General features: G+C 42.7%; 1 protein-coding gene across 13 annotated transcripts in view; it reads left to right on the top strand.

The window, feature by feature from the left end:
• RYR1 (ryanodine receptor 1) overlaps positions 1 to 16771 on the top strand; it is a 347489-nt gene that overhangs the window by 110541 nt on the left and 220177 nt on the right. For all 13 annotated transcript variants that reach the window (XM_077480582.1, XM_077480567.1, XM_077480575.1 and 10 more), the window contains 7 exons: positions 1063 to 1137; positions 2219 to 2297; positions 6946 to 7058; positions 7310 to 7409; positions 9218 to 9314; positions 9404 to 9478; positions 10491 to 10647. In XM_077480582.1, coding sequence (XP_077336708.1) covers positions 1063 to 1137; positions 2219 to 2297; positions 6946 to 7058; positions 7310 to 7409; positions 9218 to 9314; positions 9404 to 9478; positions 10491 to 10647 — 696 coding nt within the window. The remainder of the gene's footprint in view (positions 1 to 1062; positions 1138 to 2218; positions 2298 to 6945; positions 7059 to 7309; positions 7410 to 9217; positions 9315 to 9403; positions 9479 to 10490; positions 10648 to 16771) is intronic.

Below are 16771 nucleotides of genomic sequence, written 5' to 3'. Positions count from 1 at the left end.
AGCACATGTTGATAAAAGCGGACATTTTCCTGAAATACCTTGGGCTGAATTAAGTGAACAATTTTTGCTGCATCCATCCATTGGTGAGCGTGGAAGAGCACTGCAGCAAGTTGTTGGGAAATGGACAGAAGTCTTTTAATTTGTTTCTATCTGTGGTGCATCTGTCTATGACCAGCCTTAGGGCCTGTCTTGATGGATTTTTTTATTTTTTTGCATCAGATGGATTTTGCATTTCCAAACCTTTTTTTAGGGATGCAAAACTTGCTTCTCAAACTTATGCCATGAACACCAGCCCAAAGTTCATCGGCACCTTACATATCCCAATGTGATTGTACAGTCTCCCTTGGCTATACCAACAACTGCGTAACACATTGGGCATCCGTGATGGTACACAAAATTAAGCAGATTCTTCAGATAAGCCTTTTCACTACACAGTTTTGAAAAATCCAATGTAGACTGTACAGGATTGTATAATCACTTTGTGACATGTACGGCCAGCCTTAGAGCAGACCTTCATTTGAAAGTCCTGCACTGTATTTTGAAGAGATATTGACTAATTAACTATTAATTGATTTGCCCCTGAATCAGTTTGACTTTTTCACCCAACTTTGTTTTGATGCATGCTTAGAGAAATACTCAAAAAAGGAGAATAATCCCAAAGTAATGGTCACAGAAAATTTATTTTGCCACACTCTTTATGATTTGTTTTTTGACCACCACCTTACTACCTGATTATTGCTATAGATGCTTGGATTGGTGGCATGACTGACAAAATTTGGATGTATGTGGCCAGTTTTCATATTAGTTGCAGTTGCACAATCTTGCATTTTGTCACTTGCAGCCTACTTTGATTTGGTTTAAATTTTAGATTTTTTTATAAAGTCCAAAATAAACCTGGAGACTGTAGAGGTCTATCGTATCTTTAATAAAGGAAATCATCTGGAAAGTTGTCCAAAGTTCTTGGTTGCCAATGAGTACAGACATCCAAAGGGATGCAGGGAGGGCATAGCTTTGAAATTCTATGTATTTATTGTTGTTTTCTCTTCCCTATTTGGCATGCAGTCTTCTCAAGGTGGGGGGCACCGAACTTTACTCTACGGTCATGCCATTCTTCTGAGGCACTGCCACAGTGATATGGTAAGTAGAATTATGCTATGTAAAGATCCCTGGTCATGATGTTTCAGGTAGTCAGTGTGTCAATTAGCACAGTATACACAATGGTAAAATATATTTCACGAACCACTTATACGGCTATGGCATATATAAATCTATCCACAATATTCAAAAATATTGTATTACCAGACTTTACAGGGTCAAAAAGGGAGTACAGTGAATAGATAAAAAAATAGGTATGTTTTAGTACATAGATTGTTGGTTAAAACACACAGAAGGGCCTATCATTTGACCCTAAAATCATGAAACAAAGTGGCAGTCTTCATTTTAAATAACTGACTGCATAACAGCTATGTAGTCAGCTTACTTAATAAAGAACACCGTTTTGTGAAGTAGACTGTAACATTATGAAAATTCAGGCCATTGTAACACCCTTAGGAGTAGCAGAGCCTGCGTTGTTCAGAAAGGGTTGAAACATTGGTGAATGGGCAAGGCAGGCAATACTTAAGTAGATGTGAAATGTAGGCAGAAGGTTGAGGCGGGAGACCTAGAAACAACAGAAACTGGAGAACAGGCCTGGGAAGTAATCAGAATAATGACTAGTAGTAAATACAGGAATAGTTACTGCTGTTGTAGAAAAGCCAAAATTTGCACCAGCTTTCTTGCGGAGTCCAAATGTAAATTAAAAAGATTAGGGCAGGGGCCCAGGGTACAGAGAGATGGGCCACCATGTAGAAAATTAAGCAAAAGCTAAAGACAGATATAGGCCGAGCTCATACAATGCATGGGTAGCAGTTTGCAGATAGAGACACAGATCACAAGATGAAATCATTTGGCTTACAAGATAAATAATGCCACTTAATTTATATGGTGCAAGTGGCTAACATTGTGGAAATGGCTATCATAACCTTGATTTAAGTGCTTGTAATGATTTAAGGCAATTATTTTCTGCTAAATAATGTTTTACAGTTCTGTGAAAATATGAATTAATATTTGGAAATGTGGCATTAATGGCAGTAAACCGTTTAAAGATTTTATATTTTTAGGCATTTTTATTACCACAAATTGAAATTTATATACAATGTTGTGCTCCTTCCATATCTAGTATCTGTGTTGCCTCACAACATCCCGGTCTTTGACTGATAAGTTGGCCTTTGATGTTGGCCTACAAGAGGATGCTTCAGGTAAGCTCCAATACCCACCACAAATATAGGATACTTCTTGAATGCTGTCATAGTATTCAGTCTTTAAAGTCTCCACTCTGGAATGGGCAGCTTCCAGATTTGCTCATTTACAGAGGTACCAGGACAAGTGAATGTGCTTTGGACTACCCATTAGTATGCTGATATCGTATGTCTGCAAATGGTACTGAGACAACGTTAGATTTCTGAGCATCCTTAGTGGGACACATGGTGTCACATCCCAGCCACTGCCATAAATTTGCCCACAGTTGTGTCACTAGTCTGCTACGGTAACCATTGTGTGCCAATGGCGCTCATAGACTCACCCTGCACAGTGACTTTTCAGTTTGCAGAACCACAATCTAAGTGCTAGCAGACTAATAGTGACTATTCATGTTTCAATTTTCAATTTTTCAGCAGCACTAAGGTACACTATATTGTCAAAAGTATTGTGACACCTGCCTTTACACGCATATGCACTTTAATTGCATCCCAGTCTTAGTCCGTAGGGTTCAATAATGGGTTGGCCTGCCCTCTGCAGGTATAACAGCTTCAACTCTTCTGGGAAGGCTGTCCACAAGGTTTAGGAGTGTGTCAATGGGAATGTTTGATCATTCTTCCAGAAGCCCATTTGCGAAGTCAGGCACTGATGTTGGTCCATAAAGACATGGATGAGCGAGTTTGGGGTGGAGGAACTTGACTTGCCAGCACAGAGTCCTGACCTCAACCTGATAAAACACCTTTGGGATGAAACTCTGAGCCAAGCAGAAGAGTTGAATCTGTTATAGCTGCAAAGGGTGGGCCAACTCTATATTGAACTCCACAGACTAAGACTGGGATGCCATTAAAGTTCATGTGTGTGTAAAGGCAGGTGTACCAATACTTTTAACAATATACTGTACTTTGTTCATGAATACAATCTTATTTCGATCGATCAGATTATGAAATTACATGGTGTAAACCAAAGTATGATAGAAAACGTATGTTCGTAAGTTACAATCAAAATCCGCTTCCCTGTGTGTGGCATAGCAATCAAATTGGTTGACGATTATAGAGTGATTATTCTGATAGAGCTTGGTCGGAAAAAAAATTGATAATTTATTGAAGTGTGTATGACCATTGGAGCAATCGACACTGGGACTTAAAGTGGAATTTAACCTATTAAAAAAAACAGAATGCTGACAAACAATATTTTTATGACAGAAGAGACCCCTTTGGTCTCTTCTCTCAAACCCCTTTTTTTCCTGCCACTTTCTACTTGAAGAAAGATCAGGAGAAGACAACGCAGTGCAGGAAGAAATCACTTGCTAGGTAAGGCTGATATAATGTTGTAGTTGGAAACAAAAAGTTGACATAGGTTAAATTCCATTTTAACTTCTTCGTGCCGGCCACACGCAAATATGCGGCCCCTCGGTGGGTGCACCTTGGCACCAAGCAGCATTTGCATTAGTACAAATACAGCTGTACTGAGAAACATGCCCAATGCGCGCTCCCGGCACAGTTACCAGCAGTTAACAGGAAGCTTTTCAATCATGTAACTGCCGTGACAGCCAATCATGATGTTCACATGATCATAAACCCCTGCTTTGCCTCCCCACATCCTAAACCCCTTAAAAGACCGGGTGGCGCCAGCTCCAAGAGATTAGGTAACTCTGCAGTTAACCCCTGGGACACACAAGCACTGCCACCATATATACTGTATAACATGTTTAGCAGGAACACAAACCATTCACCATGATCAGTGTTAGAAGACTGGCAGTTAAGAAATGTCTGTAATGCTGTCACACAGACAGGAATGTTTTGAAAAATTACACTTGCTGTTTAACGAGACAGGAATTCTTTTAATTCTGGTTTAGAGCATTAGAGATAAGCTTAACTCTTTTAAAGTATTGTGTTAATACAATAAAAGAAAATTATGTAGTAAAAAATAATACAACAGAATAGAGACAAATAATACAACAGTAAAACAAAAGGGATTAAGTGTCGGTTCACACAGGGGCCACTCAGATCCGACTTCAAGTCGCCCCAAGTCACCTCAGGTCGCACAACATGTAGAAATCAATGTAAGTGAATGAGAGCCGTCTTAATGCACACTACTGAAGTCGCTCCAACTTCAGAAAAGGTTCCTGTACTACTATCCGACTTGTAGGCGACTGGTACCCATTGATTTCAATGGAGGTCGCCTCCAAGTCGGATCTCCTTCTATACGGAGGCGACTCTCAGAGAATTATCAGCTCTCAAAAGGAGTTCCCCCCCTGAGAGCTCATTCTCTGATTGGCCACAGCAAGTCGCCTGGCCTGGGGCGACTTAAAGTAGTGTTGTAAGTCGTGTCCAAGTCACGTCAAGTCACATCAAGTCACGTCAGGTCAAGTCACGTCACGTCACGTCTAAGTTGCCTCCAAAAGTCGTGTTGCCCCTGTGTGAACCGAGCCTAAGACTAAAAAGTACTTAGCAAAGTCTTGGGTTTTTTAGGTTCCAGCAGAGTTTCGTTAATGCGCATAGAATTGATCTGAGATTTTATAGTCACTGGCCCTCAAGAAAAAATGACTTCTGGCAGAGTGTACTACACTATTATAGTAAAGGAGAGCAGTAAAGCTGCAGATACAATAGCTTTTTGTGGACCTTCTAGAGGGTATCACTTAGGCCTCCCCACAGCCAATCACAAGAACTAAGGAATGGGACACAGACGTGCTAAAAATTTTTATTCTACTTTATTGGCCACTCCTTTGATGTTTCTTAATTTGACTATTATTCCTGAATCCATGTTCCTAAATATTTGTATTCCCTATGTAAAGAAATAGAAAATGCTGTAATTGGGGTCCACTCATAATATGATCCCTCCCAGGCCCTACATTGATATATGATGAAGCCTTTTATATACCAATGTGTTTTATCTAGCACAGGTCATCTCAAACTGCTGCAAATACTCTAATGTACCTGTTAGTATAGGTCTAAACTTTAGCTTACATCTTTATGAATTTCTTTGGGGAATCAAATCTTCACTAAATAGAGTAACATCTGTATAAGTACATAGGAGACAGCACCTTCATGCATCAACACGTCTCTGCAATTTAAATAAAATAGCTGGTCCAGAATTTGGTGTTATGCCAAATTGGTGTAAACTAAACAAGTGTAACATTAGAATTCCCTGTAACCTTCCTTCAACTACCTATCAGCTTACAAATGGATTATAGGACATGGTCCTCAAGATCAGAGTTACATCTCTTCTAAAAATGATGTTAAAATGTGTGATGTCTTATGTGTGCAGAGCCCAGTTGTCCCTGTTTTGGAAGCAAATTTCCCTATTTCACCTTCCTCCATTGTTTCCCTTTTATGGATAATGTAGATATATGTACGAAGTCCAAAAAGTTTGTTCCTATTTCCGTACAAATGAAAATGTAAGTGGATCACCAACAAAGCCCCCATTCCAGAGTGTGACTTGGGCCAATTCCCACATCGTTGCCTATTACTGCCCCAGTGTAACACATGCAGCACCCTCTAGTATGCTACTAGTGTGAGTGCAGGAAAATCAATACTTTGACTCTTGTTTTAAAACTTGTGGTATTTTGTAATCTGAATCAGGGTTTACTAGAGGTCAGGGCTAGATGACTGATTCAGGCAGCTTTTTGTTGCCACCCCTAGTTCTGGAAAGTTGGATAACATTCTGGAAGCCATAAGTTAGGAAGGTTGTCCTGCATACTTGGGGTTTCTTAGCCAATCCTCAGGTGGTTGGCCTGGCAGGAGACTAAGCGAGCCCTTAAAAATGATTGAGTCATGCTGGCAGGGAAATCCGGTGAATGATGGAGATAGTGTGCTGAGGGTACTGTCAGTGGCCTTTGAGATGAACCCTATAGTCTGAAGGGGTGCTCTGTTTTGGGTCTGGGCTCAGGATCTGGCCTGGGAGGATCCTGACAACAGGAGAAGCTTGGAAGAAGTCTTCTCTGAGAAGCAACAGAAACAAGGAGGACAATGTGAGTAATACAGAATGGGACTTACATGTGGAGAGACTGCCACGCATAATATGTCTCTCTGGAAGATAGCAGTGTGCTTAAATCTTCTGTAACCTTGCCCTGGGATATCTCCGGAGAGTCAGTTGGATAGACTGGTGAAGAAGCAGCCAGGTGGGCTAGCATTTCCTGCAGTTGATAGAACTGGGATCAGTGTCTACAAGAGAGTTGGAGGTTTTCCAGGATGCAGTTTACAACAGTTTGTGCTACTTCCTAAAGGGACTGAGAGTTATTGGTCCTTAAGGGGCTTTTGCTTTTCTAAGAGAGGCTGTTAGCTACCAAAAGTAGAATCAATGAGCTGTACAAGCTAAGGAAGAGGAATCAGTTGGGCATCCCATAATTCCTATTCCCTATCCAAGTAATTACCCCCCTAATAAAACATAAAACCAAATCTCAAAGACTGTTCCTTGTCTCTGGAAAAAGTTTGGAAGTTTTTAGTTGCCTAGTGGTGCAGCAGTGGGGAACCCTGTCATCTGCAACCCCTACGGGGGTAGTTCTACCCACACATTATGGGCTATCACATGACCCTCCAAAATAGAACTGCAGTGGGAAGATTCAGGGCCAGCACATGGACACCTCCAAGATCTTTGTCAGTGATTTTAGGTTTGCTTAGTCTTTATCACTTTGTGTCTTTTAATGAGCAGGAGAGGCCTGCTGGTGGACCATCCATCCTGCATCCAAACAGAGATCGGAAGGAGAGAAGGTGCGAATAGGTGATGATCTGATCCTGGTCAGTGTATCTTCAGAGAGATACCTGGTAAGTTCCCAGTACTACTCCATTAACCACTTTTATCAGGCCTGTCTCTTCTCTTTCAATCCATTTTTATTTAAACAGTATCGAATGTTTTTACCAGCATGTTGGTACTTCATATGCAAGATATTTTGCAGAAGATTTAAACAGAATAAACAATTAGAAAAATGTTTGGAATAGTAAAACTGTATACAGGAAGATATATCAATACACGATTTCTCAATTTTTGAACTGCTATTTATACTTGTCCCCTCTAGCACCTCTCCACTGCCAGTGGGGACCTTCAGGTTGATGCCTCATTCATGCAGACCCTCTGGAACATGAATCCAATTACCTCAGGCTGTGAAATTGCTGAAGGTAGGAAACTGCAACATTTGTTCCAAAAAAACACAAAAACAAAAAAAAAACCTTGAGTAACAAATTTTAAGAAAAATAAAATCTTTTCCTCGAGGTCTAGTACATTCTAAGATCTTCCACAGGGTCCTGACAGACTCAATTCTTGGGTGGGCTTATATGCAAAAAATTAAAACCGAGACGGTAAACTTTACAACTGCTCCAGGACTTCATTTACCACAAGGCCATATGTTTTTACCCTATCACGGGGGTATTGCTTTTAACCCAAAGGTTGAGTTTCTGCAGGTGCCAGTTTTAAAAATCCAGCCTTATTCCTGCTCGCTGTTTCTCATTATTGATCAGTAAAACCACTTGTGATGTTTAAGGACCAAAGATGAGACAGGAAGTACAGGAAAGGATGATCCAGCACTTGACTTTACTTTCTCGAATTAGTGTTGCCGATCAGAACACCTGAGCACTCGGGGTTCCTGGGTGGCTGAGATCTGTAAAGGTAAGTTTCAGAACTAGAGGGAGTCTGGTTTGCTTTCTTCAGGTCACTTTGCCTAGTGAGTGGATTACTTTAGAGTTGTATATCTGCTGTTTTGGCCTCATGTATTTATATCTGTGATGACCGAAAACTGCATTGTAGCTTAAATAGGGTTGGAGCTCCCAAACATTTAATATGGAATATTAAACTGTACACCTGCAAACACAGAAGTAACGTAATTGTGAATGCTGTCTTGCTTGAGTGGTATTTTTGTTCCTAATGCAGATCTGCTCATCCATCCTAAATCCCAACTCTTGAGAACACTTTGGTAGAGCAGGGAAGAGATAGACTGCCTGGCTTTAATGTCATTTCTCTTCCTATTAGGAGGATTTTTATCCTACATCACAGGACACAGAGCCACAGTAGTTACTGTGTGGGTTAAAAAAATCTCACTATTGGGGAAACAACAGATATGAGAGTCTAGCAAGCAAAACCTACTAATAAAAATAAAAAGTTTATTATTTAAAGTTGACCTTTACCAAAAACATACTCAGCTGGCACTGGCAGGAAAGCATACTTTACATTTTTCGCGAAGGGTCTGATTTTAGCCTGTGTAGTTGAAGGTGCTCATTGTTTTTGATCCAAATAGCAGCCTGACATAATTTTTAACCCTTTGTTACTCTAGCCCAGTGGTCTTCAAACTGTGGCCTGGGGGCTGGATATGGCCCTTTGCTTGCTTTTATCTGGCCCTTGGGGCAATATTCCCCTCACTGCTGCTAGGGCATTATTATTGTTATCCCCCCCTCCCCCACTGTTGCTGACACCTACCATTGACACTGATAATAGGGCACTACTCCTTCCATTGATACCAACGATGGGGCATTATTCTTCCTATTGATACCAACGATGGAGCACTGTTCCTCCCATTGATACCAATGATGGGGCAGTATTCTTTCCACTGACACCAACAATGGGGCACTATTACTTCCACTGATATCAACAATGGGGCACTATTCCTCCAAATGAAACCAATGATGGGGCATTATTTTACCCACTGACACTATTGATATCAATAATGAGGCATTGTTTACTCACAATGACTCCAGGACACTTTCTACTCCCATTGGCCACAGTCCACCCCCCCTTAAAGTTGTGAAGTTGTAAGGACAAAAAACTGAGCTGGAGTTAGGCTTAAGGCTTAAAAATGTTCCATGTGTGTGACTATTAGAACTATGATACAATAAACAGTACATAGTTTTTCTTTCAATCACTTTGGAATTATATTTTTTGCAAGCATTTTTTTAGTGGAGTTTTCCTCTTAAACAGTATTGTTCTATTTCTACAGGATATGTAACTGGAGGAGATGTCCTCCGATTGTTCCATGGCCATATGGATGAATGTTTGACCATTTCCCCCACTGACCAAGGAGAGGAGCAACGAAGGTAAGTCACGCACTGCGTGTGACAGGGAACAGATTTAATTTGGACTGTACGTAACCATCCTCTTCTTTGTCTGACTCTGCTGTCCTCAGGATTCCCCATTATGAGGGAGGGGCTGTTTGCTCTCATGCACGCTCATTGTGGAGGCTGGAACCCCTGAGAATTAGGTAATATTCATTTTCCCATTTCCTGAGAGTAAGCTCATTTTAACTTTAGTTGGTCAAGATTCTGAATAGTACGACACAGAATCAGCTGCATGCAGTTTTTGCTCTTATGATATAAGACAATTGTTAGAAATATATTCACAGCTCGGTGTCTTGGGAGTGCTTGAGATTCAATTTTCTGCAGGATATGTTTTGTCGAGTTACTTATAAAGAGCAGCTACTGTCACATACATGAACAAACTGTTTGAAAAGCTGAAATGCTTATGTAATATTTGTTTCACCTGCAAAAGTATTTGTAAAGCAGTGCATAATCACTACTAATCCACTTGCTAGTGCTGTGCTATATGGTTGCACAGCATAAGGAGGTGACCACACTCATTATGCAACCTCTTTGCCATTGCACTACTATTTTGGCCACTAAGTCACTGGTGATACCCAACCCTGAGACCTTTCTCACTGTAAGCCCACCTAAATACTACACAAACCCTACAAACCGGATCTTATATTTAATTTATTTTATGCAAAAATAATGTGATACATAAGTGAATCCAAGGATTTTGTTCATAATTGAACTGTGCCTGTAATTATTTAATGGACGAGTCTCCCTAAAACTGATATTTTAGCTACAAGTGAAGTCTGGTGGGTCGAGTCAGCCTGTTGCACTTTAAATGTCTTGGCAAACTCCAACAAGGAGATCTTCCCACCATAATTAAAGAGTTTCTGACCATCTTGAAGCATAGAGTGTTTCCACCCACCTTTGCATATTCCAGTTCCTCCTGTTTCATTCCCCATAATATTATAGTATATTCAAAATGCAAGGGGGGAATCCCTTATAATGGCCACAGTAGTTATTCCTATCTGGAAAATGGGTCACAGAGAACTCATTGACAGAGTACCTGAGAGATATAGGAAATTGTCACAAAGTTAAATTCTTCAGCATCTGCTAAAAACTAAAATATAAGTCTTGGGTCAACAGAGCTTTTAATTACTGCATCGATTTTGTTTTACTTTACAGCTGGAGTGGGAGCCACATGAGATGGGGAATGCCATTCCGTGCGCGTCATGTGACAACTGGCCGATATTTAGCTCGTGAGGAAGAGAGGGGCTTGGTGTTGGTTGATGCTGAGAAAGCCAACACAAAAGCCACCGCCTTCTGCTTCCGAATTTCCAAGGTACATGGCAGTTTTCAGCCAGTGCACTATATGTTAATAGTATATATAGTAATTAAATAGTACTGCATAGTGTGTAAAAACTCCACAATACTAGAATATTATATTAAAGGGAGTACTAACTATGACATGTTAAAAACCCTTTTTCCTTTGCAATCACGATAGCTGACTTGCGGTTTAAAATAGGGATCGACCGATATAATTTTTTCAGTACCAATACGATACCGATATTTCAGCCACCTCTCAGGCCGATGGCCGATATTCTCTACCGATATTCTATACATTTAAGATTTTTCTTTTTACACTGTCCTTTTAAAACTTTTTATCACTGTATTGCTGTCACAAGGAATGTAAACATCCCTTGTGACAGTAATAGGCAGGTACTCTTTATGGAGAGATCGGTGGTCTATAAGACCCCAAACCCCTCCTCTGCACTTGAAAGTATTCAAAAGTCAGTATCTGTGTAATTGAATAGTTACTATTTCTTAAAACTGGTGCCTTTAAGATGTCAGTATTCCGAGAAGTGATGTCATGACATCGCTTCCGGGTTACTAGATCTGAGACCCGAACGAAGCATCAGATTTGTTCGGGTCTTCGGCCAACCAGCGGACGTGCTGGCTGGATGCTCTGACCTCCCGGTGGGACGAGAGAGCCAGGCGAGCGGCAGGAGGTGAAGGAATCTCCCCTCCTGCTGCTTTTATTAACAGCCAAGCAGCTGCTGAGCCGCATCTGTTGTTATTACAATAAAGAACGGTATGCTCTAAAGAACAGTAAGGATGTGAGGCCCCTTGATGTAATATTGGGTATGTTTGTGACCGATACCAATACTTCCAAAAAAAGTGAATATCGGCTGCATCTATAATCGGTCGATCCCTAGTTTAGAGCTTGAAAACTTAAAAAAACAAAAACTCTGCTCTGATCATGCATGGAGGAGTCCCCCAAACTATTTGACCACAGTATCGGGTACATGCTGATGGAGGATGTGCAGCGATTGAAAGGCTCAGATGTTGGTTCCCAGGATGAGGAAAGGAGTAACGTGAGCCTAGAGAGAGGGGGTGCCCAAGAAGGACTAGAAAATTGCAGGCATGTTCCCCCAGCCGCAGCAGGGGGGTAGCAGATCACACCATTGCTGTATGCAACCTATGTCTGAAGCGGATCAAGCATGGCCAGAATAGAAGCCACTTGGGCACCACATGCTTGACCAGACATATAAAGACCTCCAGCATTTGAAAGACCCACATTAAAGAAAAAGGCAGACTTCTCCTTGCTCCTTGTCTGGGATCTCCAACCCCACTATACCTACAGTCCTCTCAAAAACCTGCACTGAGAGGAATGAAGGTATAGCAATAGGTGTGTGTACAAAGTACTTGCAGCCAATCTGCTATCAGTACACCTCCATCTGATTTTAGCAAGCAGATTTCCCTACCCCAGTTGCTAAACTGGAAAAAGAAATTCAGTCCCCATCATCCACATGCTCAGCATCTGAATTCTAGCTTGGCCAAATTACTAGCACTGAAACTGCTGCCTTTTCAGCTGGTAGACTCTGCCCCCTTTTGTGAATTTGTGGAATGTGCTGTACCTCAGTAGCAGGTTCCAAAACACCATTTCTTTTCACAGAAGGCCATTCCGGCTCTCTACCGGCATGTGGAAGGCAATGTTTTGGCCTCGTTGGTCAGGGCGGTCAGCAGTAAGGTGCATATTACCGCTGACTCGTGGTCCAGGAGGCATGGGCAGGGACGTTGCCTTTCCTTCACGGCGCACTGGGGAACTCTGCTGGCAGCCGGGAAGGATGCAGGACAGGGTTCAGTATTGTTGGAGCATGTTCTGCCACCACGCCTCCAAAATGCTAGTGGTTATTCTACCACAGCTCTCTCCTCCACCCCCTCCTCTTCTTCTTCCTCTATAGCCTCTTCTTCTGATTTCTCCCCTAAACCAGTGGTGCTCTGTAAGCAGTCAAGGGCCTACGCAAGCACTCAGGCAAAAAGATGCCATGCGGTGCTTGAGTATGTCTGCTTAGGGGACAGGAGCCACATTGGGGCAGAGATTCTCTCTGCAGGGGCAGGCTCAGAGGTGGTTGATGCCACGCCAGCTTCAGCCAGGAATGGTTGTATGCGACAATGGCACCAACCTTCTCTCTGCCCTCCGACAGGGACATTTGACCCATGTCCCATGTTTGGCACACGTCCTGTTGGTGGTGCAGCTGTTCTTGAGCAGGTACCCAGGCTTACAGGATCTCCTGAGGCAGGCCAGAAAAGTCTGTAGTAATTTCTGCCGGTCATATAATGCCAGTGCTTGGCTGGCTGACATTCAAAGAGAATGCAACCTGCCCACCAACCGCCTCATTTGTGACATGCCCACCAGGTGGAACTCAACATTGGCAATTCTGCAGCAGCTGCACTCACAGCAGAGGGCTATCAGTAAGTACCTGTGTGAGTATGGCACTAGGACAGGGTCAGGGGAGCTTGGCTTTTTTTTCGCCACACCAGTTGCTACTGATCAAGGATGCTTGCACTGTCCTGTCACCATTTGAGGAGGCCACGAGGATGGTGAGCAGCGACAATGCATGCATCAGTCATACTGTCCCACTTGTCTTCCTGTTGGAGCATACACTTCGTGGGATAATGGACAGGGCACTTGAGGCAGAATAGCAGGAGGAAGAGGAGGACTTCCTTAGCTCTCAAGGTCCCCTTTATCCAGATAGCATACTTGTGGGCCCGCCAAACACACAGGAAGAAGAGGAGGAAGAGGATTGTGTCACAATGGATGTAGAGGAAAACACTCAGCAGCAGTCTTCAAGGGATGGTTTTCAGTCCCCAGAAACCCAAGGAGTTGTACGTGGTTGAGAGGAGGTAGTTTCTGACATTGTCATCCTCAGTGACCCAGAGGACTCGCAATCGAATGTGTCTGCAAACTTATGCTGCATGGCCTCCCTGATTCTGCAAAGCCTGCAAAAGGACCCTAGGATTTGTGGTATCAAGGAGAGGGATCATTACTGGCTGGCAACCCTTCTTGATCTATAGGGCAAGGTTGCAGAATATATCCTGCCTTCGCAGTGGGAGCAGAGGATGAAACATCTTCAGGAGGCCATGAAGAAAGGTTTTTACAATCAGTTTCCAGACCCTGGGAAGCTACAATTTCCTGGTTCTGGACAACGTGCTGCTGAGGCTTCGGTCAGTCAGAGGAAGAGCGGTGGAGAAGGTGGCCGGCTGACCGATGCCTTTAGACAATTTTTTTAGTCTTCAGCGCCAAGGTCTGATCGGTTCAAGCAATCATCGCCAGCATCTGCATTACATGGTGCAGGAATATCTTGGGGCAAGAGCAGACTTGGAGACTTTTCCAACAGACCATCCACTAAGTTACTGGGTCTTAAGGATGGACCACTGGCCAGAACTTGCTCAATATGCAACTGAGCTACTGGCCTGTCCTGCATCCAGCATTATTTCTGAACGCACATCCAGTGCTGCTGGAGAGTTTGTAACGGATCATAGAGTGCACCTGTCCACAGACTGCGTTGATAGGCTCACATTCATGAAAATGAATCAGTCTTGGATCAGCAGTAGCTATCAAGTACCTGATGCTGATGTAACTGATTGGTTTTTCTATGGATGTGGGATCCCTTGAAGACTGTCTATGCTGAGTGACTATCCTATTCCTCCTCACTCTTGATGACGCTAGCTTCCAGCAATATTTTTGGTTTAGGGCAATACCACCACTGCCTAAGGCACAAGTTTTCTGCCCCTGTTTAAAGGGGCATGTAATTACAATTTTTGATCAAATATTTCATAGCAGGGCCCATTCCTGTGCCCAACAAGCGTGACTGTCAGAGGTTACAGTGTTGTGGCACCTCCCACGCCTAAGGCCCAATTTTCTGGAGAGTATTTAGGGCACACTATATATATATATATATATATATATATATATATATATATATATATATATATATATATATATATATATATATATATATATAATTACACACACTTCTGTTCAGAGTATATAGGGCCTTGCCCCCCCCCCCCCCCCATGCAATTTAATTTTTTCATTTGGGTGCGGGGTTCCCCTTGATAAGCATACCAGACCCAAAAATACTTGCAATGAGCTGGGGGGACCCATGCCATTTCTCTCAATGATTTTCATGTATATTCCCGGGACCTGACAATACATTACAGCTGCAAGCAGTTTTAAATGACTTTTTTTCCTTTAGAAATGTCATTTGGCTATGGTATTGTTCTAAACATGGGAAAACTACGCCGATTTACAGGCTACTATAGACACCTCCCAGAAACGATATTTAAAGGAATATTTCACTTTAACCACTTTCAGACCGGACCATTTTGCTGGCTTAAGGCCAGACCACTTTTTGCGATTCTGCACTGCGTCACTTTAACTGACAATTGCGTGGCCATGCAACATGGCTCTAAAACAAAATTGATGTTCTTTTTTTCCCACAAATAGAGCTTTCTTTTGGTGGTATTTGATCACCCCTGCAGTTTTTATTTATTTATTTATTTATTTTTTTTAAGTTTAATAGAGTTTTATTGAAAAATAGTTGGCATTACAGGATTGAGGCTCCCACGCAGGGGAAAGCCATAAAAAAGATGAATAGATAACATAACAGGTTATACACATGAACAATAAGGAGTAAGTTCCTTACTCCGGCATCGGGTAGAAATCTACAGGGGTATCAGCAGGGAGGACCAAGTACCGGGGTGGATCAGGAGTATAGATTAACCTGCACAACCAAAGTGAACAATAAACTCCTGAAAAAAAAAAAAAAACCATGGTAGAGATATAAACAGGAAAAGGAACCAGGAGTACTAGGTGTGCTCAATAGGAAAGACAAATTAAAAAGTAATAATCATAAATGAACCCCCTCTCCCGGCGGCCTAGTGCCCCGACACCCCGACGGGGATCTCACTGTGTCGGAGCCCCATGGCTCACCTGGGACCGAGGATAAGCTAGTGTCAGGTCCCATCATACCCCGTTTAGCATAAACTGAAAATATGACTAACATAAGAACTAATAGGAAGAACCTGGGAAAGACCCCAAGGGGGTCCTGTTCAATGGCATAGCTCCCAGCTGGACATGAGGTCCGGCCCCTGGGAGAGCCTAGTAAACAAAGGATATTGTTAGAGATACATGCCTAAGTATAATTGTTAAACCAGAGCTTGTTAAGGAAAGCGTCCCCCACCCCCCCTCAGCCTGGCCCGACCAGGGGGAGGGGAGGGGGAGGGACAAGAGGGGGAAAGAGAGAAAAAGAAAAAAGAGAGGGGAAGAGGGGGAGGGAACAACGCTAAACTGACGGAGCCTGGGTCAAGGAGAGCCGGACGCTGTCAGAAGGGAGTGCAGCTCTCTAGATAGGGCAATCACTAGGCCAAGACACCGGGACCAAAAACTAAAGAAGGATCCCAATGTGACTGGCCCAGGGCTCCCAAACCTTTTTAAATTTACTCATTTTGTCCAGAATAGTGTAGGAAATTTTTTCTTGAAACATAATCCAGGTAATTTTTTGTTTCAGATTCGGGAAGGAAACCCTAGGGGATTTCCAGGACCTGGTTATAGTCAATTTAGCACCCAATAGGATGAAATGAATCAGAGATTGAGTATGTTTGGAGATGTGGGGGATTCCTTCATTTAAGAGGGCGAATGTTGGGGATTGGGGAGCTGCTTGGCCGGTCACCTTGCGGATTAGTGCAAAAGTCTTATTCCAGAAATTTCTAATCCTGGGACACTCCCACAAAATGTGAATGAGCGATCCCAGGTGCCCGCACCCTCTGAAACATAAGGGGGAGGATTGAGGGTAATACTTAGCAAGGCGTGTGGGCACAAGGTACCAACGGGTAAGGACCTTGACGTCCGCCTCCACCAGAGATGTGTTGAGGATCCCCTTGAATGCAGTATTGAAATGGGTGTGCCAGGAGTCCAGGTCCCACTCGATTCCTAGGTCGCGTTCCCAGCTCAGCATGTACTGCGCTTTATCCATTGGTTCAGCAAATGCCGAATAGATCAGCGAAATCCCTCCCCTCATGTCTATGGCTGAAGAACACCAAAGTTCGTAAGGCGAAACTGTGAGGGGAAGGGGGTATTGGGAAGTTAGGTTATGCAGAAAGTGGGATAATTGGTGGAA

The sequence above is a fragment of the Lithobates pipiens genome, unplaced genomic scaffold (genome assembly GCF_037356315.1).
Source record: "Lithobates pipiens isolate NorthernLeopardFrog02 unplaced genomic scaffold, aLitPip1_a1.2 Scaffold_1, whole genome shotgun sequence".
Lineage (NCBI taxonomy): Eukaryota > Metazoa > Chordata > Amphibia > Anura > Ranidae > Lithobates > Lithobates pipiens.
Note: the sequence above shows the minus strand (reverse complement) of the source record. Positions and strands in the feature narration are given on the sequence as shown.